Source organism: Oryx dammah, unplaced genomic scaffold (assembly GCF_014754425.2).
Source record: "Oryx dammah isolate SB20612 unplaced genomic scaffold, SCBI_Odam_1.1 HiC_scaffold_21, whole genome shotgun sequence".
Classification (NCBI taxonomy): domain Eukaryota; kingdom Metazoa; phylum Chordata; class Mammalia; order Artiodactyla; family Bovidae; genus Oryx; species Oryx dammah.
Genome location: NW_024070205.1, coordinates 37,860,086 through 37,884,295, shown reverse-complemented (window position 1 = coordinate 37,884,295; position 24,210 = coordinate 37,860,086). Strand labels below are relative to the sequence as shown.

The 24,210-nt window shown below is 51.3% G+C and overlaps 1 protein-coding gene across 1 annotated transcript; it reads left to right on the top strand.

Annotated features, from left to right (window-relative positions):
• Positions 1 to 6,177: 6,177 nt before the first annotated feature.
• CUNH1orf127 (chromosome unknown C1orf127 homolog) lies at positions 6,178 to 22,200 on the top strand (the record flags this gene model as incomplete). The annotated part of the gene is given in 10 exon segments (XM_040262833.1): positions 6,178 to 6,201; positions 8,335 to 8,373; positions 8,375 to 8,494; positions 13,173 to 13,295; positions 13,344 to 13,402; positions 15,447 to 15,533; positions 19,801 to 19,931; positions 19,934 to 20,032; positions 21,004 to 21,125; positions 21,224 to 22,200. Coding segments are annotated over 10 exon segments (1,296 nt in total), but the record flags the coding sequence as incomplete, so codon positions are not given.
• Positions 22,201 to 24,210: the final 2,010 nt, after the last annotated feature.

Sequence of the window (24,210 nt, the reverse complement as noted above, 5' to 3'; positions counted from 1 at the left end):
AACAAAGTAATCTCAGAAGACAATCCAGCTCTGAAGAAAGTAAATGCAATACGAAGAGTTTGGGCGGAGGAAGGTCAGTGTTAAAAGATAATTTTTTTAAAAAAAGGTAACATCATGACTCTTGTACTGATTTTTTTTAATGCTAATGATTTTATTTAACTAATTATTAATGAGGGAATCGGACAGAGGTTGCAAGAAGTTCAAAGAAGAAATCAAAGAATAGACACATTTATAGATGAAAAATGTTGGAATGAATTTAGAAATAGACTGAAATTGGCTTCTTCCATGGAGGGTGATGGAAGTCGATTGAACTGCCCTGGATGCAATTTATTTGCCCGTCCAAAGACAAGGATCATTCTCATTGCCATGGGTGCTCTATAACTTTCAGTGCTGTAAAATATCTCAGAAACGATGAAAGGCTGGAGTCAGATAGCAGAAAGGGTGCCCTGTTAACACTGGAGACAGGCAGTAATCTTTTTTTTGCTTATTCTGAGTTTCCTGTATCAGGATGACAGAGGATGAGATGGTTGGATGGCATCACCAACTTAATGGATATGAGTTTGAGCAAACTCTGGGAGATAGTGAAGAACGGGGAAGCCTGGTGTGCTGCAGTCCATGGGGTCACAAAGAGTCAGACATGACAGTGACTGAACAATATCAGGGTAAAACATTGCCAGTAAGTAGTATTTGAGCCAAGGTGATGTACCAAGTAGTCCCAGAAAAACTCTGGGGAGGGGGCATCCCCCAGCAGAGGGAACTGTAGGTGCAAAGACCCTAAAATCAAGGGTGAATTAGGTATGTTTAAGGAACTGAAAGAAAGTCAGTGAGGCTGGGGCCAGTGACTAAGGGACAGGTGGTGGGCACAAGGTGAGACGAGCAGGCAAGGGGCCAGAACAAAAGACTGGAGACTGGTATTTTATCTTAAGAATGGAGATTCTTGCCCTGGAGAATTCTGAGCAAGGAAGGGACAGGATCGTCCTCATATTTCAAAAGAATCTTTCTTGCTGCTGGGACTGTGGCTACTTAAAAATGACTTGTAGGTGCAAGAGCAGAGACATTATTTTGCCGACAAAGGTCCGTATAGTCAAAGCTATGGTTTTTCCAGTAGTCACGTATGGATGTGAGAGTTGGACAATAAAGAAAGTTGAGCGCCAAAGAATTGATGCTTTTGAACTGTGGTGTTGGAAAAGACTCTTGATAGTCTCTTGGACTGCAAGGAGATCAAACCAGTCAATCCTAAAGGAAATAAAGCCTGAATATTCATTGGAAGGACTGATGCTGAAGCTGAAGCTCCAATGCTTTGGCCACCTGATGGGAAGAGCTGACTCACTGGAAAAGACCCTGATGCTGGGAATGATTGAAGGCAGGAGGAGAAGGGGACATCAGAGGATGAGATGGTTGGATGGCATCACCAACTCGATAGACATGAATTTGAGCAAGCTCCAGGAGTTGGTGATGGACAGGGAAGGCTGGCGTGCTGCGGTCCATGGGGTTGCAAAGAGTTGCACACGACTGAGCGACTGGACTGAACTGTAGGTGCTCCCAGGTGTTCATTGCAGCACTGAGAATGACTTATATGATTCATCGTATCATAGAAAAAGCGAGGGGATTTCAGGAAACATCTATTTCTGCTTCACTGACTACGCTATAGTCTTTGACTGTGTTGAGTAAAGTTCAGTCGCTCAGTTGTGTCTGGCTCTTTGCGACCCGATGGTTGAATTAAAAATGACAGCTTTTTAATATGCTGTCTAGGTCTAGGTCATCATTATTACTACCATCATTATCACTACCACCATCATCACCATCACCACCATCATCACCATCATCACCACTATCTCTACCACCACTGTGACCATCATCATTGACATTGTCATCATACAATCAGTTCACAGAAAGAAACTGAAACTAAGGAACTGGTATAGGTGCACACACCCACACACACAGAGAACAGAGGTGGGATTCAAACCCAGGTGTCCTGTCTCCTGGTACCATTAAGTCATATTGTTCTCCATCTCCCCCTATAAAACATGGTGGTGAGATTTAATGACCTCAAGGATCTTGCTGCTCAACGTGTGGTCCCTGGACCAGTAGCACTGGCATCGCCTGGGAGCTTGTTAGAATTGCTGAATCTCAGGACCCACCTTGGACCTGCTGAATCAGAATCTGTATTTGAAAAAGACCCCCAGGTGATTTGTAGGCACCTGAAGATTGAAGAACTGTGTCTCAAGACATATCCCCTCTGACTTTCTATGGTATGATCTCTGCATGGAGTAAAGGGTCTTTCTCAGTTATGACAGTACAACTCCTCTGTGCCTCTTCCCAACCATTCCACTGAAGTAGGGCTGGGAGGAGAAGCCTCTTATTGTTCAATAGATGAAGTAGAGAATGTCTCAAGCTATTGGGTTGGCCAAAAAGATTGTTCTGGTTTCCACATGCTGATTTGGAAAAACCCAAACCATCTTTTTGGCCAACTCAGTACATGCCTTTTGGATCCCAGGAGCCACTCTGGGGGTGTTGAGGCGTGGCTGAGAGATCCCACACTTGCCAGGTAAGAGACAGTTGTTGTCTGGGCAGAGACCTCACCTAGAGAGAGATGCCTATAGGTATACCACACCCCAGGGCCCTTGCACTGCCTTTCCCTTGCCAGGAACGTGTCTCATGGCTGGGACTTTCCTGTCACTCAAATCTCTGCTCAAAGGCTGCTTCCCCCAAGAAGCCTTCCTGACTCTCCAGCCAAAGCAGTCCCCACCTACCTCCAGCACATATTACTTAAACGATCTTAAAATGATCTTCTATAATGTTCACCTGCTGTCATCTTCACTCCCCTTCAACAGAAGGGCTCTGCAAAGGCAAAGCCCATGTGTTTCTGGTTTATTCCTGTGTCTCCAGAACCAGGAACACAGCCTGGTACTTAGTAGACACTCAATAAATATTTGTTGAAAGAGCGAAGAGCCTGAAGCCTTTTGAAGAAATGCCCATCTGGTGCTGATAATTACCAAAATTACTGTAATTTTGGTGCATCAAAATTACCAAGAAAAATAAATGGATGATTTATTTTCAAGGGGTGATTTTTACACAGTTGAAGCAGGAAGCCATCTCATGCTTTGAGGGAGAATTGTGTCAGGAAAAATGGCAAAAAAAAGGGGGGGGGGAAGGTATCACAGAAAACTTTCAGCTATGGGATTGCCAACAGAAGAATGGGGAGGTGGGTACCACCAGATGGTTACCTGGAACCTTCCAGAAGGAACAAGGGTGGTTGTTGTTTTTCAGTTGCTAATTTGTGTCTGACTCTTTATGACCCCATGGACTGTAGTCTGTCAGGCTCTTCTGTCCGTGGGACAAGGCAAGAATCCTGGAGTGGGTTGCCATTTCCTGCTCCAGGGGACCATCCTGACCCAGGGATCCCACCCGCGTCCCCTGCTTGGCAGGCAGATTCTTTACCACTGAGCCACCCGGGAAATCCAGGAACACGCGTAGAGTGTAAACTGCCTGCTTTCCTCTGTTCTCTCCATCTTGGGCACTGCAGAATAGATCTTTGAAATTCCTCTTCTCTTTTGCATGAAAAGAGAAAAATTGAGGAGAGGGGCTTTCTGGTCTCTTTCAGAGACTAGCAACATCTCTCAGAGCCCGTGTTCATTCTGGAAATCCTTAAAGTACCCTCTGGGGCTGGCCAAGCCTGAATCTGTCTTGGGAGGGTCAACTGCCCAATGGCCGGCCAACCTGTGATGCCTGGGGAGTGGCATTTATGTATTAAAAGGCCACTTTTCGAGGAGAAATGCTGTGGATACATTAAGCTGTCGCCCATTCTTTGGAGAGCCATTATTAATGGAAAACAATAGATTAATAGTTTTAAAACGCTTGTTCAATAAGTAATTTTTATGGCTCTGGATAGAGCCCATTAAACATTTCTGTGTGTTATTATAAAGAAGTTTTAAGCGTAAAATCATAAAGTCAATAATCAGAGAATTAGTCACAGCGGCCAGCCACAGGCCATTAGTTTTAGGCGCTGTCAGAGACACCTGTGGCTTTCACAGGCGCGTTTTCTTTTCTTGCAGCAGCGCCAGGTGGGGCTGGAGAAACGACAGTGCCTGCTGCCTTCCATAAACTTGAGGGGACAGCAAGCAGGTGTGAGCAGCGGGATGCCAGGCAAATATTTACAAAGTGCAAACGTGAATGCAAAACTAAAACGATGCAGGTCAATTTGCACATCCAGGCTAAGACGCTTTATTTCCCCAGTGATCAACCTTTCAGAACTTCCCTCTGCCAGAGGCACAGCCTTGATCACTTGCTAAAGATAGAGGTGGAAGCTGTGTGCACTTAAAAGGAAAGCATGTCGCCAGAGAATACCCCCACCAGGTCCCCCAGAAAGGCTTCCAGAGCTGTTCTTTGAAATAGCACATTCATCTTCTACCAAATACACAGTTGAGTCAAGGATTTGAAAAAGAAACCATGAGCTTTTAAAAATGACCAAAAAATCATTCCAGAAGCAGTATGAGATAATTATGGAGACTAGAGAAAATTTAAAAACTACCCACAATTTCCCTATCCAGAGATAGTACTTTGTGTGTTTCACTCATTCAACACATATTTATTGACAGCCCTTTAGATGCTGGACAGCTCAAGGCACCAGGGATGCGTGTGTGCTCAATCATGTCTAACTCTTTGTGACCCCATGGACTTTAGCCCACCAGGCTTCTCTGTCCATGGGGTTTCTCAGGCAAGAATATTGGAATGGGGTGCCATTTCCTCCTCCAGGGGATCTTCCCAATCCAGGGGCTGAACACACGTCTCCTGCGTCTTCAGCATTGCAGGCAGATTCTTTACCACTGAGCCGCTGGGGAAGCCCCGCTAGAGATGCAGCAATAAGCAAAAAGACTCCTTGGCCCCATGGAGCTGACATTTGTGGGGAGGGGGGAGGCGAACCTTAAATATAACAAATCAGATTAGAAGGTATCAAGTGCTACAAAATAAGGGAGCAGAGGTGTAGGATAAAGCAGGTCAGGGTGGGCCTCACTGAAAAGGTGATGTTTTTGCAAAGACTTGAAGGAGGTGAGGGCGTGCGCTGTGCAGATATTGAAGAGGAGTTCATGCAGAAGGCACAGCCAGTGCAAAGGCCCTGAGGAAGGAGTGTTCCTGGCATGCTTGAGAAATAGCAGGAAGCCAAGGTGCCTGGAGCAGGGGGAGGGAGGTGAGCAGGTGGGAGAGGAGGTCAGAGAGGGGAAGGCGTTCAAGGACTTTGGCTTTTCTTTGGAGTGAAAAATGGGGAGGGTTGAGCAGAGCAGAGACATGATCTGATCTAGTTTTGAACAAGTTCCCACAGCTGTTGCATGGAATGAAGACAAATAGGGGCGAGGGAGGAAGCCAAGAGACAGGGAAGGGGAAGCTACAGAAACCCAGGGAGTGGGGATAAGGGGCTGGATTCTAGGTGTATTTTGAAGGTAGAACCAATGGGAGGGCTTCCCTGGTGGCTCAGTGGTAAAGAATCTACCTGTCAATGGAGGAGATGCAAATTTGATCCTTAGGTCGGGAAGATCCCCTGGAGGAGGAAATGGCAACCCACTCCAGTATTCTTGCCTGGGAGACCCCATGGACAGAGGAGACTGGTGGGCTACAGTCCATGGGTTCGCAAGAGAGTTGGACATGACTTGGCAACTAAACAACAGCAACAACAAGCCCATGGAATATCTTGTTGGTGTGTACCTTTCCAGACTTTCTCCTATTACTGCTATTTTAAAAATATATGTCATGTAAGGGGCTTCTAGGCAGAGCAGGCCTTTAGTTTCTATCTGAGTGTCCGAGATTTCCAGCCTCACAGAGAAGTAGCCTGAGCAGGTTCAGCCCATGATTCTGTCTTCTTCTCATTACAGGGACCCGGAGGCCCCCAAACGCTTGGATTCTCTTCCTGCCAAATGTGACCACTTCCTGCATCATGATCCTGATGGTAACTTAATTCTTTTTTTAACAATACATTTATTTTTACTTATTTATTTGACTTAACTGGGTCTTAGTTTCGGCATGTGGGATCTTCAGTTGTGGGATGTGAGCTCTTATTTGCAACATGCGGGATCTAGTTCTCTGACCAGGGATGGAACCCAGGCCCCCTGCACTGGGAGCTCTGAATCTTAGCCATTGGCTCATCAGGGAAGCCCTGGTATCTTCATTTTATAAGCCTGATACTTAGCCTTCTTCATGCAGAAGGAGGTGAGTTTGGGCAATACCAGACTTGGTGATGTCTCTTGGGAAGCTTCCATTCTAGGAGACCAAAGGTGCTAAGCTTGAGCTCAGATGTCCAGAAAGGGGACACTGCTGCCCTTCCTCCATAGACACCCAGCTGAGGGAGACGGACAGACGGAAGATCAGGCCTTGCCTTCTCAGAGTTTATGGGCACAAATCTCGGAAGACTGCCAAGCTCAGATGCTGCCTTCTCCAGGCAGTCTTCCTAATAGTGGCTCACTCCTCTTCTGTGCAGTGTGCCTGCTTCTACCACACCTGCCACCCTGATGAACAACATCTGCTCACACAGCTTCTCCTGGTAGGTCTGGAATGTGTTTGGGGAAGGGTGTCACCCCCATAGTGTTTGCCTTAGGGCCTGGTGCATAGTAGGTGCTCAGTTAGGGCTTAATGGGTGGGGGGGGTGAATAAAACGCTGACTGACTGTGAAGCTGATGGAGTATAAGCTCAGGGTCCCTCACATGCATGGTCTATTACTCACAAGACCATATGACTCAGTCCAATTTGCAAAAGTGAGATATGTTTGTATTTTTTTCTTAAAAAGCATCTTCTTCCAAATTACACAAGCTGCAGACCCCATATGACCTGGACCATGCCCAGGGAAGGCTCAGAGAAGCAGGTTTCAGAGCTGCGGTTGGAGAGTGGGCTCATGCCAGCTAGAGGGGCGGCAGATGCTTCTTTGAGAGTCAGGAAGACAAGAAGCCGCCCTGATTTAGGCAGCAACTGATGGCCTGGGCTCTTCCCTGGTGGCTCAGATGGTAAAGAATCTGCCTACAATGAAGTAGACCCAGGTTCAATCCCTGGGTGGGGAAGATCCCCTGGAGAAGCGAATGGCTACCCAGTTCAGTATTCTTGTCTGGAGAATTCCATGGACAGAAGAGCCTGGGGGCTACTGTAGTCCATGAGGTTGCAAAGAGTCAAACGACTGAGCGGCTAACACTTTCACTTTCTTCTGATGGCCTGGGAGCCAGAGGGTTGCGGCTCTCTGAGCACGCCTGTCGCTTCATTCCATTGCCTGGCCCCCAGGAGGGTGTGAACTGCTCCTTGGACCCTTTTGTTTTCCTCTTCTGTTTTTCTCCTCACTTCCATTTCCTCTTTCCTTCATTTTTTGTCCTCCCTCCCTTAACCCAGCCCAGAATTTCTCCCGAGGAGGTTGTGGTCCATACTGGGGGAGAAATTTCAGTAACTCTCCTTTCCCTTCTCTTTCTCTTCCTTTCTGTAACCACTCTCCTCTTTGTGTCCCCCACCTCCCGCCCCACCAATACACTCTCTTCTCAGGCCCCACCACACAGCACTGACCTGGGTGTGTGCTGTGTGACTGACTGAGGTCAGCTCCAGCATCCCCCATGGGAAACGCTGCTTTGACATCTTTGAAGATCCGTCTTGCTCATGGTTGAGTGCTGGAATGAGCCAGGCAGTCTCAGAGTGGCCACGTGCCTTTGGCTTGGTTATTTACCTCCTCTGAGCCTCCGCCGATTCATCTGTAAAATGGGAATAAGAAAGCCAACCCTATGGGACATCGGTGAGAGTCAAGGGAGACAAGATATGAGGAGATGCTTGACACCAGTCAAGGGATGTTCAGTCCGGCAAGGCTGGACTTTCCTGAAATCCACAAGTGTCCCTTGGCTTTAAGGGCTTCCCTGGTCGGGGTTGAACTACTGGATTCTGGAAGCTGGACCCAGATTTTCATCCCTAGTAGCCTCAGCTCACTTCTTAGACTCTTCCATGAGAACTGCCCAGCTTCCAATGGGTTGGTGTTAATCATATTTGCTATGAACAGTCACTGACCTATAATTGCAGCTTATTAAGTACTCTTGTCTGGGAAATCCCACGGACAGAGGAGCCTGGTAGGCTACAGTCCATGGGGTCACTAAGAGTCAGACACGACTGAGCGACTTCACTTTCACTTTTCACTTTCATGCACTGGAGAAGGAAATGGCAACCCACTCCAGTGTTCTTGCCTGGAGAATCCCAGGGACAGAGGAGCCTGGTGGGCTGCCGTCTATGGGGTTGCAGAGTCAGACACGACTGAGGCGACTTAGCAGCAGCAGCAACTATGTTTTCCTCTTTCATTTGCACACATAAATTTTGCTCTACTTCCAGAAAGCAAATTATGGGTTGGAAATCAGAATATTCCAAAGGAGGGGTGAAAAGTTTAAAGCAGAGTGACTGCTACATAATGAAGTGTCCAGTTATCATGTCCAGACGGGGGCAAGAAGGTGTCCACTGCCGGCCCACGTTCATTCAGCTAAAGGGCTCAGAGGTCTGAGGATGGGAGTGGGATTCCTAGGCCGAGTTTCTTTCCAGAGGCCATGGCTCCTGAGCCTTAAGATGTGGCTGGGCCCACAGGTGGCAGCTGGAGGTGACAGGTGGCACCATTCTCATCTAGACATTCATGGGCACTGGCTGGATGCCTGGGTCCGCTGGGCTATTGTCTGAGCAAGCTGGGAGGAAATGGGATGGAGTAGGGGTGGGGGTATTAAAGATCCCGAGCTAATGTCCTCCACTTCCCATCCTCGCTGGCACTGGAGATAGTTGGAGGACAGAGTTAAGCTATAGCTTCCCTGGTGGCTCAGATGGTAAAGAGTCTGCCTGCTATGCGGGAGACCCAGGTTTGATCCCTGGGCTGGGAAGATCCCCTGGAGAAGGGAATGGCGACCCACCCCAGTATTCTTGCCTGGAGAATCCCATGGATGGAGGAGACTGGAGGGCTACAGTCCATGGGGTTGCAGAGTCGGACACGACTGAGCAACTAACACACTTATACTCATTGTGTCTTTGTCCTCTTTTTCCTCCATTGAAAAAAGTTGCTAGTTTGCATGTTCCTTCTTGACCTGGGTAGTGTCGAGGAATTACAGACTTTTAGTCGTAAAAGTACCTCCAATACAATCAGGTATAATGTCTCCATTTTAAAGATTAGGAAATAGAAAGAGAAATGAAAAGAGTTTGGTGCAAAAACCCTGCTAAAGACAGTCACCAGTCACTCAGCAAGCATTTATTAAACATCTGCTCTAAGCCAGGTGCTGTCCTGTTGCTAAGGGAATAGATTTGGATGAGACATGGAGCCTTGCCCAGGAAGGGTTTGTATTTGTGTTTTCTCTTATTGGCTACGTTACACAGCTTGCAGGGTCTCGTTTCCCTGACCAGGGATTCAATCTGTGCCCCTGTAGTGTAAGTGCAAAGTCCTGACCACTGGACCACCAGAGAATTGCTTGTAGTTGTGTTTTCCTCAGGTCTGAATTTTAAAACAAGTGTGCCTGGCAAGGAGAGTCCCCAGACCACAGCTCAGAGGATCTGAGCTCCTCCAGCACTGAGCCTGGCTCACTGCTGTCGGGCAGATGGGCCGGCCTCTCTGAGATTCTTTTGCTTCCCAATCACAAGGAGCAGGGATAGAGTGGCAGGGCTTCCTCTGCCTACTTGTCTTTTTTTTTTTTTTTTTTTCCTTTTCTCCAGATATTTATTTGGCTGCATGGGCTCTAAGTTGCGGCATGTGGAATCTAGTTCCCTGACCAGGGATCAACCCCCAGCCCTCTGCTTTGGGAGCGTGGAGCCTTAGGCACTGGACCACCAGGGAAACCCTGCCTACTTGCTTTCTTAGTGGCACAAGTGGCCAGGCCAAGTCTAGGGCTAAGCCTCCTGAGAATCACAGGGCCAGACCTCCAGAATCCCTAAGCATCGCCCCAGGGTGTTCCATTGACATTCCTGCGCCTCTCCCCTGCTATGGGCCTGTAATTCTGGGAGCTGCCGCCAGGGGGACGGTGTTGCCGGTGTCATGCGACATTGGGGCCGAGTGACTGAGAAAAGCAGGACTCGCTCCCGGCCCAGGGGACTGCTTTGTCTCCAGCCACCTGCCTTTGAAGCCTGGATACCCGAATCTCAGCATCCTTTTCCAAGTGAGGCGTGGGTGTGTGCGGTGGCCCCCCTCACCACTGAACGCAGATGTAGAGAGGAGGGCAGCAAGTACTCAACAGAGGACAGGTCTCCACTGCCCTGGCCTCCCTCCCTACCACCCCCTTCCCCCACCTGAGGACCTCATCGAATTGACTGATTCATTCCTGGTGACTTCTGCAGCCCGCTTCCGTGTCTGCACCTTGAACTTGCTTTAAGTTTTAATTAAAGCCGTTTCACCGGCCTTGCCCTTGGCTAAATGCAGCTGTGGGCACGGGGCACATAGATATTTAATACTCTGCCTCTCCCCACTGAAGGCGCAGGGTGCCCAAGGGTGTACCCGAGCCATGCCCGCTCTCAGCGATCCGCGCGCTCACTTAAGTGTGCCCACAGGCCCCGAGCGGGAGGCCGAGCAATAACTATTCATTGCCCTGGGTTAAGTGTGCCCAGGGGCACCCGTAAACTCAACGCAGTGATTAGCGATTGCTCCCACAGAAGACTGCCCGAGGTCCTGCGGAATGTCCTCGGCCCTAAATATAGCCTCCGCGTGGGGCCTTAAAGGGCACCGTGCGTTTTTGCTTCGCTCTTGATCTGTCTTCCCTTCTTTCTTTAAGCGGAACTCTTTCCCTCCTCAAAGCCCAGCTGCAGCAGCTCCCCTGCCTTCCTCCAGGCTGCAGTGGAGGACAAGAGCAGGACTGCGCTAGTGGTGGCAGAGAAAATGCCAAATCCTCTCCATCCGCTCATCAAGCCTCGGGAATCTGCCCCACTCCTCTTTTTTTTGGCTGTGGCACCCATCATACAGTGTCTTAGTTCCCTGACCAGGGATCAAACCTGGGCCCCCTGCATTGGAAATAAGGTGTTCTAAACCACTGGACCACTAGGGAGGTTCCTCTGCCCCATTCCTGCCTCTTCACTCCCAGAGCGAAGGTGGCACCTCCAAAGGAGACTCTGGGGCTCACTGGAGGGGCTCCCTGGGGGCCACTGTGAGCCTGCTGCAAGGAACGGCCCTCGGGGCCAAGGGGCAGCAGAGCTGGGGAAGTGAGAAGGCCAAGCTGGCTGGGGTCTCCTCAGGTCCCTTTTGTTTCTTTCTGCTCCTGGGAGCCCCTCTCTGTCCCTCCATACAGAGGAGTTAGTGGGTGGTCTTGGATGGGGCCGTCATCAAGGTAAGTCAGTCCCCTCTGGCCTCACGCCTCCCCACCTTGGATGAGGGGTGATCAGATGATCTCTGACGGACCCTTGGCTGGTCTGTGACTCCCTTCTTGTGCGGACACTGCCCTGGCAAAGTCTGAAGCAAATGCAAGGTGGAGTTTGGAGAAAGTAGAAAGAATTGAGAGGACGGCAGGGTGGAGGGCTTGGGCTGCAGCAGAAACTCCTGGGAGGGTGCCTCGCCTGCACCATCCCTTCCCTTCATCTGTGATACGAGAAGAATGGTTCCGTGAGGGCGTGGTCTTGAGGATCACAGGGGGGACGGGGACCCACCAGCCCAGTTGGCCTGGGACTTTTCCTGCTTTGGCACTAAGTCCCACACAGGGGGGACCTGCTCAGTTCCCAGGAAACTGTGATGTGTGGCCACCCTGACTTCAATGCCAGTGGGGAGTGTGCCGGCCCTTGGAAGCACTCCTTCCACCCTTGCTTATTGGATTTGAAAAGGAAAGAGAAAGGGTGAGGGAGAAATGTGTGAACTCAGGGGGACCCAGAGAGACCCATCTCTGCCACGTGCATGAGCTCTTGGCCTCGCCAGCCGTGCCCGGGACCTCCTCCCTGCCTGGGACCCCCTCCCTGCCTGGGACCCCTGCTGCCCCCTTGGCCGGGCCCAGGGCGGCATCTGAAGCAACATTTCCCTGGGTCTGTTGACACTAGTGTCTCAGAACATAAATGATTTTCTTGTCTTAATGAGCAAACAACCCAGCCGCAGGGCTCCCTCACCAGCCTCCCGCTGGGGTAATTGCCAGCACTTCTGTGCTCAGGCAGAAATGTTTATTCTCACCTTTGCTTACTGCTTGCCAGGAGAGGTTGCTTTCTTTCTGCCTGCAGGTCTTCCCCTCACCCCATAAGAAGCGCCTGTGGACAGATAGCCGGGGCAGGAGCAACTTTCTTGAAGGTTCTGCCAGGTCTGGTGCTCAGGGACGCCCCAAGGCAGGAGGTGTTGACTCCTCTTCTCCTTTGGAGAGTGTTAGTAGGTGTGGCTGAGTGTGCTGGGCTTGGGCTGTGGTAGTGGAGCTGGAAGCATCCACTGGTACCTGCAAGCAGAGGCCTGAGACCATCCAAGAGAATCTGAAGAGGGGTCCTGGCCTTGATTGGGAGGCCTCCGAGGTCTACCCAGTGCTATGATTCTCTCTGCACCGTCTCCAGTGATGGGAAGCTCATGTCTTTGCAAAGCCACCTGTTCCAGTACTGCCCAGCTCTTTCCCCAAACTTTCCATCGGCTGGTCCTCTGTTCTCCGTGGGCCCCTGGAAGGAGGTGGCCCCTTCTTCATTTCACATCCCTTTGAATACGTGAAGTCAGTGAGCTTTCCCTTCCTCAAATCTTCTCCTGGATGCCTCCTGCTAATCCTCCTAGGATAGGACTGGGGGCCCCTCCCTGTGCCCCTCTCGCCATCCAGGTACCCGACTGCTAAGGTCCCACTAGAAGCTTGCAAAGGGAACTGAGGCAGCATGCAGACTGAGTGGAGTGTAGGTCACCTGACGGCCTTGCTAGCGGGGGTCACGGTGCATTGGATCTTTTAGCCAGGTTGTCTACCGGCTCTACACCCAGTGGTCCTGCCAGGGGTCCCCTGGAGTATAAGGAGTCAAGCGTCCTCTCTGAGGGGCCTTTTCACACTGTTCATGGGTTCTCGATGGACAGGAGTTTGAGCAAGCTGCGGGAGTTGGTGATGGACAGAGAAGCCTGGTGTGCTGCAGTCCCTGGGGTCACAAAGAGTCGGACATGACTGAGCGACTGAACTGAGCTGAGTGGCCTGCTGCCTGGCCTCGCGGTCCTGCCCATCCTCCCCTTGACCCTGTGACCTTCCCGAGTATGTCCCCTCAAGTTCACCTTCTCCTTGACCCCCCAGAGACCCAGTCTCCTTGCTCAGACTGTTTATGAGTATGTCCTGTTTATCCAGACCCTGTGTCTGCTGTCTCATAGAGGGGAGCTGGCAGCCTCTCTGGGCCATGGCAGCCTGATGGGATTATCAGCCTGATGACCAGTGTGACCATCACCACCACCTCCCGCCCCTGACCAGAGCCCAAGGCAAGACCCTGTCCAGAGGCAGGAGGTCGGGGTGGACAGCAACCATGCCAGGTGGGGAGCCTTGAGGCGTGGCCCCTTGGAGAGGCCCTGGAGAACAATTCACTGGGGCTCCAACACTGACTCAAATGTCCACCTGGAGACTGGACAGATTTAGGCAGGCGGCTTTGAAAATTGGGCTCTATTAGCATCAAGTGCTCTGGGAGGCAGACGGGGGGCTCCTGCAATCACGCGTTCAGCTCGTCGTCCTGATCATGGTGGCAAGAGCGTAATTACCATCTCTTTAAATAGCCCAAAGTTGCCGTGTAAGAGAAGATCGCTCACATGACATTTGCTCTGAGCTGGCTTGCTGCTAAAAATATCTCAGCTAAATAATATTTCCTGGTGGTACTGGAGCCACAGTCCCTGGACCTGAGCTCTGTGACACTTGGGGGTTCAGTCCAGAGGCTGGTCGGAAGGTCGGAGGGGGTCTGCTTCCGGAGGAGCAGTTTCCGAGGTCACGGGAGTCCCTCCAGCCTCAGCAGGTGCTGCACGTCCCCCAGGGCTCCTGCTGCTTGTGGGGAGGGGCCACTATGCCTAGGCTTTATTTTTTGGCCGAGACGCACTGCAGGCAGGATCTGAGTTCCCCCACCAGGGATCAAACCTTTACCCCCTGGGTTGGAAGCTCTGGACTACCAGGCAAGTCCCTACGCCTAGTCTCTGGGAGCCGCTGGCCCACCGGGTGAGACCCAGGGGTGCCCCAGGGTCCTGCCTTTCCGGGTGCGTTGTTCCCTGGTTCCTCCATCCTCTGGGCACCTTGTGCTGGTGGCCCCACCCCACCTCAGCTGTGCATTCTTGAATTGCTTGGCACAGACAGCCTTGGCTCTTCCTGGGGGGTATGAGTGTGAATGTGGAGTAGGGATGGAGTGTGGAGACTGGATGAAAAGTGGAATCATCTGCTTTTCCAAACCCAGGGGTCTTCAAACTCCTAGGAAGTCCTGAGGTGGCCTCCATGGGCTCTGAGAACATAGATGAGAGAGGGTCCTCTGTCTTCACCAGGCTCTCCAGGGCTCTGTGGTCTGACAGCGGTCAGGACCCCTGATCTAGACCCTGGATGTGATAACCCTTTCATCCAGCTTGGGGTGTGATACAGAGGGGCCGGGAAAACCACTTCCTACTTTTGGGGAATTAAATTTTAAGGAACTCTGTGTGCGGAGTCAGGTGGATCCAAGGCTTCATCCTGAGTGGGTAGATCTGAGGCGACTAAGATGTGACATGGGGGTATTAGAATTTTATCATGGGCCAGATTTTACGACGGGGCTCTGGGGACTTTAGGGCACTGGGGATGGCCTCACCAAGCCCTCAAACATCTCTTTTCTTATTCACAATGCTTGAAATCCATTTACTCAGAGACAGATGCTTTCATTTAGCCACTGCAGAGCTGGCTTAAAACGGCCCCGTGAGAGGGCTGACACGACGAAATTCTTGCTAAAGTGTAAACAACTGATACAAGTTTTATTTCTTAAGAGCAGCTTTGGTAATGGAAGGGGCACCAGGCTAGGTCACCGAGCTGAAGAAGTCTTGGCTGAGACATCCCTCTAGCTTCCCATGGCAGAGCTGCTCTCAGCATCTGCTTCCTCGTGGGCTTTCGAGCATAGTGGATCCCCTGGTGCTGGGGATGGCTTTTTCTTCTCTTCCTCATCAGTGCAGCCACGTTCCAGCCCAGGCAGTGATACTCAACACCAAGTAATCTCGTGTCGAGCGAGCAAGTGAGCTAAGTCACTTCAGTCATGTCTGACTCTGTTCAACCCTATGCGCTGTAGCTGGCCAGGCTCCTCTGTCCATGGGATTCTCCAAGCAAGAGTACTGGAGTGGGTTGCCATGCCCTCCTCCAGGGGATGTTTCTGACCCAGGGATCAAACCCGAATCTCTTACCTCTCCTGCACTGGCAGGTGGGTTCTTTACCACTAGTGCCACCTGGGAAGCCCCATCTCACGCCACTGATCCTGAAAATGTACTGTGCCGGCCATAGGCGTGGCCCCTGGCTGTGGTCCTGCCATCACCCTCTTGTCCATGTGACTGCAGAGTGTATATCTTTCTGGGTCATGTGTCCTTCCAGAATCATCCCTCCAGCCAGAGTTGGGGGTCTTGTTCACATCCCAAAGCAGAGGCTTGATCTGGTCTAAAGAGGCTCCTACTCAGAGGAGTGAGTGAAAGTCGCTCAGTTGGATCCGACTCTGTGACCCCATGGACTGTTGCCCGCCCGGCTCCTCTGTCCATGGAATTCTCCAGGCCAGAATACTGGAATGGGTAGCCTGCTGTTCACTTTTCCAGGGGATCTTCCCAACCCAAGGATCAAGCCCAGGTCTCCTGCACTGCAGGCGGATTCTTTACTGTCTGAGCCACAAGAGGAGAGCCTGAGACTAAAATTCCCGAGTCTTCCAGTCCCATGTCTTGAAGACAGAGACTGTGGTGATCTGTGTCCTGGAGGCTGGGGTGTACCAGGTCCAGGCCAGGGTCTTGGTATTGATGTTGGCTGTCTTGCCCCTTTTGAAGGCCCCTTCTGCTCAGGCCACTGAGGTGGTGAGGAGTCAGAGGCACGAGAGCAGCACGGTGAGGCCAGCAGAAAATGGACCTTTGCCACTTACACCCTGGAAGCCTGCCACTCTTGTCAGGGTGGCTCCAGGGGAGGGACAGCCACGGGGGCACAGGATGCACCGTCACATGTGCCAATAACGCCTCATTGCCCCACAGCTTTGCCAGGAGGCCCAAGGAGCCCCACGAAAGCAGGCTTTCCATAGGATGACCCTGAGCTGGAAATGTGCTCCCCCACCCCAGTCACAGAGAGGGCTGGTTCAGCCTGTGGCTCTTTCTCCCATGATAAGGCTTCCTGTCCCCTGGGTTGACATGTCCCACACCCAACCAGGGAATCAAGGGCATCAGGCACACTGGCTGGAACTGGCGCAGGAACAGGAAGGCCGAGGGAACCAATGGTGATGTGGTTGCTGGCTGACGTGATGTGGTCGAAGCACCGGGGAGAGGGAAGGGGCACATTAACTTTCTAGCTGCAGGACTTCGGCATGTCCCTTAACCTTGTTGAGCCTTGTTTTCTTTTCACCTGCAAAATGAGAATAGGGGTACCTGCTCTGAGGACTGGAGGTGATGGTTCTTAGGAGCTCAGTGGGGTTTCTGGCACAAAATGAGCCACTTCCATTTCGATCCTCCAGCAATCTGTGTGGGCTCCAGCTTCTTGGGTCACCTCCTACAGGAGCGAGTAGGCTCTTCGGCAAAGAATAGTACTTGATGCCACTTATTTCTGAACCCAAGTCGGGCCCTCTTCTCCACGTGCTGTGTTTCCACTCCAAGATGCTGGGATTCTCCGCTTGAAAGGGGTTTTTGGTGAAAGCGCGGTTACCAGACAACCTGGTATTCGCAAAACCACCAGGAGCAAAACCCATTGAAATACAGCATAAGGAAATACACATAATTCACAAATGATGTTGATCACTTTCATCTTCGACTTCCTAACTGTCCTCAATAGAAGACAGACGCGAAGGAGATTTAACTCAGATGTTAATAGTGCAAGAATGCCCCGTTACCAGGATATGATGTTTCGGTGCTGCATAAAAATGTAATTATATTCAGAACTATATTTAAAGATTAAAAGGGGGACTGCCTACCATCTAGCCCCAAATTCAGAATTAGAAACAAAGGAAGAGGCGGGGCAGGGATGAGTTCTAACAGTCTGCTAAAAGTGGAAAAGTTTCCTGAAAGTTTTTACACATTTCGGCTGTTTTTGTTTTAACAGTTTCCTGCAGTGATGACATTGATTTTGGAAAGGGAGGGCCAGAATTTTATCCAACAAATATTCACTAAGCATTTGCCACGCGTGAGGCCCCGTGGGAGGAAATGGAGTTCACCGGATTCTGTCCTTGCTTTCAAGTACTGGCCTGTCTGGAAGGGGAGAGAAGAAATGTCCAGAGAGTTGTAAGGGAGGACAGGCGGGTTTGGGGAGGGAGACGCCAAGGAGCACGTGACCTTTGTCTAGGGCTTTGAAGAGAGGGTAGGTTCTTGGTAGGGACCTAGTACATAAAATACAAAAATAGCTGGCAACAGCAATAAGAACATTTTGGGAAGTCTTTTTGGCCTCTCTCGAAAGATTTACACGAGGAAAGAATGTTCTCTTCCTTGTTTTATTAATTTAATACCGGCAGCCAGAATGAACCTCTCCCCTCCCTGGTTTCCAGCATGCCTTCCCTGTATATCCCCTGAAGTCTCTAGGTCTTTCTAGTCTTATAATAGTTATTGGTACACGCTCCTGTCTTGTCCTGTGGTCTGGGAACTCCTTGCCATCAGAGGCCCTGTCTGGTTCAGCATTTTGCTCTTTGTGGGCCTTATCAGACTGCCTTGTCCTTGGTAAGCACTTCATAAATGCCCATGGGATTGAATTTTCAGCAGGAATTTTTAAAAAGTTTTAGACAAAGAACATTTCCTTGAGATGATATGTGGATAATCTATTAGAATATTAGTGCCTAAGCACTTGGAGGTTACAGATTTTTTTTTTTAACTGTTAGTATTTATTTACTTGGGCTTCCCAGGTGGCACAGTGGTAAAGAATCCACTGGCCGATACAGAAGACAAGGGAGACTTGGGTTAGATCCCTGGGTTGAGAAGGTCCCCTGGAGTAGGAAATGGCAACCCACTCCAGTACTTCTTGCCTGGAAAATTCCATGGACAGAGGGGCCTGGCGGGCTACAGTTCATGGGGCCACAGAGTCAGCTATGACGGAGTGACTGAGCACACACACACACTTTATTTTTTTTAATTTTTGGCTACACCTCTTGGGGGATCTTAGTTCCTCGACATGGGATCAAACCCAAGCCCTCTGCAGTGGAGACACAGAGCCCTAACCACAGGACTGCAGGGAATTCCTCATTATAGATTTTTTATAATCTCCTTCCTCCCCGACAAAAGGTGATTAGAACCTATGGGAGAAATCCTAATTATTTAAGATCAGAGGTGTCAAGGACAGTGGAGGCAATGGAGTGTCCAGCCTGGAAAAGAAACCAAGAGGGTGGTTTAGCTACACCTGTTTTACATTTTAAAGCAGGAGTTACGGGCAAAAAACGTGGGGAGTGTAAAGGAGTGAGAGTTAGAAAACCATCAGGGGCCCTGCCCTGTTTCGCATCTTGCTCTTCATCCACACCTGGCCCGAGTGTCGGATGACAAAGCCCATGAAGCTCAGTGTAGGAGCCACAAGGGAGTGGTGGGGACTCTGGTGCACTGGCAGCCACCAGACCACTTTAAACAGAGTAGTCTTGGACTTTCCTGGCAGTCTAGTAGTTAAAACTCTTTGCTTCCAATGCAAGGGCATGGGGTTGATCCCTGGCCACGGCACTAAAAGCCCACGTGTTGAGTGGTGTGGCCAGAAAAGAAAAAAAAAAAAAAAGAAAAGTAGCTTCACTTTACTGGAACCCATTCCTGCCTTGTAGGGAGGCAGGCTGGCGTGGCCAAACGTGACTTTTCAGGAAAAGCTGTTTATAAAATTTTGTCAGTTAATTTAGAAAATATTTAAACCCTCTGCAGGCCAAACCAAACATGTCTAAGGGCTATATTTGACTTGTGAGCCAGAATTTGCAACTGGGTGGGGTGCATTTTTGTCTCCCGGGGGACAGTTAGCAGTCTGGAGATGTTTCTGATTATGACAAGGCAAGGCGATGCTACTAGCACGTGGAGGGTAGAGGCCAGGGATGCTGCTGGGGTGCAGAGGAGGTCCCCCCTCACAACAAAGAACGGTCTCGCCCAGGATGTCAGTGGGGTCGAGGGCAGAGTCTGTTCTGTATGTTTCCTGGGGCTGGGCTGATGGATTTGGTCTCAACATAGGGAATGGCTCAGAGGTGGAACCAGCTGGTGGCATCAAACAGAGAGGCAGAGAGTTGGGACCAGGTGCAATTTACAGAAAACCTGGGACTTCCCTGGTGGCTTGGTGGATAGGACTCCATCTGCCAATGGAGGGGACACAGGTTCGATCCCTGGTCTGGGAAGATTCCACATGCCATGGAGCAACTAAGCCCGTGTGGCATGACTACCGAGCCCGTGCTCTTAAAGCCCACTAGCTGTAACTACCAAGCCTGCATGCTGCAGCTGCTGAAACCTGTGTGTCTAGAGCCTGTGCTCTGCAACAAGAGAAGCCACCTCCACGAGAAGCCTGAGCACCATGAAGAGTAGCCCCTACTCGCTGCAACTAGAGAAAGCCTGTGTACAGCAATGAAGACCCAGCAACAAAAAATAAATAAATAAAAATTTACAGAAAAGCTGAAATTGTGATTCAGTTTCAGAAATAGATTTTGATGCCTACTTGGTCTCAGAAAGGACTCCAGGTCAAGGGTCTGTGAAATTCAACCGATGAGGACAATTTCTACTCCAGTGATTGAACTTGAATTCCAAAGCCTGTTTCCCTGTCTGTAAAAAAGGAGGACCCAAATGGCCCCTCCAGCAGGATGTCTGGAGGATTCTGCTGTCTTAGGAGAAGGACTTGATCTCTGCTTCCTTTCTGAGAGGTTCAGGAAGGAGTTGTCTGCTTCAGCTGCCATGCTGAGGACCACTCCCCACCATCCCCAGGAACCCCTCCAGCAGGAATGCCATCTGCCACTTTCTCCCAGTTCCAAACTGAGGACCAACTGCATTTGGAGGCCTCTAGGAAGGGCTTTCTTTCTTTCTTTTTTTTTTTGTTAACTTTAAACATTTTATTTTGTATTGGGGTATAGCCAATTAACGGGGCTTCCCAGGTGGCTAAGATGGTAAAGAATCTACCTGCAATGTGGGAGACCCAGGTTCGATCCCCAGGTCGAGAAGATCCCGTGGAGAAGGGAATGGCAACCCACGGGAGTCCCATGGACAGAGAAACCTGGTGAGCTATAGTCTATGGGGTAGCAAAGAGTCAGACACAACTGAGCGACTAACACGCACACACACACAGCCAATCAACAATGTTGTGGTAGTTTTAGGTGAACAGCAAAGGACTCAGCCATACATGTACATGTATCTTTTCTTCTTCTCCCAAGCCCCTCCCACCCAGCCTGCCATAAAACATCGAGCAGAGTGCCACGTGCTGTGCAATAGATCCTTGTTGGGAAGCGCTTTGTCAGAGCTCCGCTCACCCACCTTCCCATGGACTGGCGCATGGAAGTCCCTCTCCCTGACTTCCACTCACGGTTTCCCCTAAAGGGCACAGCCCCACGAGGCGTCTGTGGACCCAACCAGGCACAAGACCCCTCTCTCTCACCACCGTTCTTCCAAAGGGAGCCCCACTCTGACCTCTGGCCATGTCTCCTCCTCCTCAAATGCTAGCCATTCTCTTGAGAAAGCTCCCCAACACCACCCGCCCCCAACCCTCACCGAGAGCTCCCACCTGAGGGCAGCCCAGCTGTCCTGCCTGGCTCACATCTCCCCAAGGCCTCAGGACTGGGCACAAGGAGGCAGTAGGGAGGGTCTTTGGCTGTGCACAAAAACAGGGGGAAACTGAGGCACATCTCCAAGGACTTGTGGCTGGAGCCCGGGAGCCGGGCCTAGAGAACCAGCCCGAGGTCACAGCTGCCACCAGCCCTTCCTCGGACTGCCATTCTCAGGGTGGCTGAGACCACATCTTATTTCTGGAGATTTTTCTCTCTTCACAGCTCTCTCGCTGCAAAAGGGGTTTGGACCATTTCTGCAGACAGCCAGCCTGTGCAAGAAGATGCTCACCTACTGGCTTCCTTTTTTCCTTTCCCGGAGGATCAGCTCCCCCGGGGAAAGTGGGGTAACCTGGTCCCCTGGTCTCCCCATAGTAGTTGTCCAGTTCTTCCTGCCCCCAGGGAACTCTGTCTTCAGCTGTCTCCTTTCCACCTGCCTCTCTAGGGGTCTCAGGCTATCTGTGACCCTGACCGTCTAGGCCTGAACAGATCCTCCCTCCCCTCAGCTACCAGGAAGTCCTCTCCTCCTGGAGGACTGTCACAGGGGGAGGTGGCAGCCAACTGGACCATGTCTGGGACCCTGTCCAGGCCAACAGGAAGCCCAGCCATTGACAAGGCCCTTGAAGACCAGCCCGGCTGGAGAGGTGTTGACTTCCCACTGTCCCCTGAGAAAGTGCTAGCAAACCAACTCCAGAATGGAAGCTGTGGGGCCACCTGGGGAGGGGTCAGAGGGCACCTGGATCTGTCATTCCCAGAACCAAGTCAGGATCTGGAGGGGATTCACCCTTCTGCTGGGGGCACATGCAACCATCACTGCCCCAACAGTTACTTCCAAGGTGCAGTGCCAGGCCTTGGTGCCCGTCTAAAGTTCTCAGACCTAGCCCAAGCCAGAGCACAGGGAGGGCCCAGCAGCCCTCTTGCCAGTTTTTACTGCTGAGAAGCTGCCAGCAGAGTGCAGCCACCTGACAGTCCTTCCTGAGAGCTGTCTGTCCTCTGCCTCCAAGAAGCCCACCGCCTCATCTATGGGAGAGTCATATAGAGTCAGTGCACAGCTGGCCAGTGGAGCAGGCTGAGTGGGGTGGCACACACATGTCCAGCAAACAAAGAGCCTACAAGCACCCATTTCCTCACCCAGCCTAGCTGAACCTAGAGACCCTTTCCCTGCTGGCCTGGGGACCCCCCAGCAGGAGCCAACAGAGCCCATGTTGGAATCAAGCCCTGGAGGGCACAGGCCTCCTGAGCTTCAGAACTTCATGAGGGCCTTTGAGAGACTCCCTTAGTGGGGTGAGTCCTGGCAATGCCCCAAGGGATGACTAGTGCAAGGGATGGGGGTGGGGTAGGCATCATTTGGGCATGCCTCCCACCTGCTTGGGGCTTTCCAGGTGGCTCAGGGACCTACCAATGCAGGAGACGTGGGTTGGATCCTGGGGCTGGGAAGACCCCCTGGAGAAGGGAATGGCTACCCATTCCAGTATTCTTGCCTGGAGAATTCCATGGGCAGAAGAGCCTGGCGGGCTACCGTCACAAACAGTCAGACAAGACTGAGCGCACACGCATGCACACCCACCTGCTTGGACGACCCATAGGTGCACACTCAGGGCCTTTGTGTTTGTCTTTTTGCTGTTAAATGTGTGAGGCATGGGGAAGGAGAAGGGTTGTAGGCTTTGCAGCCAGGCTGCTGTGGTTCAGGTCCCAGTCTTTTTACTCTTTAGCTGGGTGACTTTGGGCAAGGCACTAACCTCTCTGTGCCTCAGTTTCCAAATCAGTTACATAGGGGGTGACAATGGTTCTTCCCAACGGGTCTGTTTAAGGGCCGCTGAGAAGATGGACACAGGCTTCTAACTCAGAGCGTGTGAGCCACTCTTGAGGTCATTTCTGCTGCCATCTAGAGAAGCTGAACCATCAGGTCCCCAGGCCCAGGCAGAGAGGATGTTTGCTTATTCCAGCAGAGCATGGTAAGCCTGCAGCCATAGCTCAGGATGTGAGAGTTGGACCGTAAAAAGACTGAATGCCGAAGGACCAGGTGTTTGAAGCTGGAGAAGACTTGTGAGTCACTTCTAGTGCAAGGAGATCAAGCCAGTCAATCTGAAAGGAAATCAAGCCTGAAAATTCATTGGAAGGACTGATGCTGAAGCTGTAGCTCCAAAACTCTGGCCACCTGATGCAAAGAACTGACTCATTGGAAAAAAACCTAATGCTGGGAAAGACTGAAGGTGGGAGGAGAAGGGGACAACAGAGGAAGAGACAGTTGGGTGGCATCCCTGACTCAATGGACTTGAGTTTGAGCAAACTGGGAGATGGTGAAGGACAGGGAAGCCTGGTGTGCTGCAGTCCATGGGGTCACAAAGAGTTGGACACGACTTAGCAATTGAACAATAGTTCAGATGTCTTCTGAGAAGGTAGGTGTTGATAAGGTGCTGTGATGCGAGAAGTCCTCTCCCCTGGGCCTCAGAGGGCCACGGCCCCAGGTCATTAAAGAGCCTCATGGGAGGAACCCCAGGAGAGGAATGGGGAGTGCTGCTGCTTTGCTGTCATGACTCACCACTCCCTTCCTCTAGTTCCCATGGCAGCAGCTGGCACTCTGCTGGCTTGGACAGCTCCGGTGACCCCCGTTGACCCCCAGGGACACCAGTGTTCCCAGGCTCTCTAGCTTAGAAGCGCAGCTGCGGCCTGAACCAGAGCGGGTACTCAGCGCTTCCCCGGAAGGGTAGCAGCTCCACCCCCACCCCCAGGCTGGCCCTTCACTGGAAGTGGGATTTGAAATGCAGCCAAGAAGAGGAGGCCTTCGGCAACGGCAACGCCCGGAACGCGAAATAAATAAATAAATAAATAATCAGGGTTGTCTTGGCTGATAAACGGTCTCTACCTCGAGGATGACTTCTCCCCCCACCCGCCCTCCCTCCTTCTTACTTCTCCGGGCAGATCCATCCCAGGCAAAAGCTTAATAGCCCCATTTAAGGCTTTTCCTTTTCACCACGGAATTGAGCTGCTCCTGCCATTACGAGGTTTTCAGCTTCTCTCTGAAATCAAATTACTGACTCCATTTAATTTTTTAAAAGCTCAGATGATTTCCCTTCTTGAATCGGAGCCGTGACTCCAAGGCCTGTCCCTCCGCACCGCTGCCCCTACCCCCGCCCCTCCAGGCGTTTCCCCTGCGGGTAGCCGCTGCCCAGAGATGGCGGCCCCCCATGCCAGGGCAAGCCTGACACCTAGAGGGAAGCCGGCAGGAGGAGGACCAAGCCTCTGACCGCTGCCCTGGACAGCTGGCTGGGTGGCCTGGACTGGTGAGGAAAGAAGGCCTGACCTCTTCGAAGCCTGGAGCAACTAACAGGAAACCAGGGCTTGGGGGGGCTAGAAGGTCTGCAGAGGCTGGTGGGGCAATGGTTGGAGCCCAGCGCTGCTGTCCTGGGCTCACTGTTGGCTGGTTCCCGG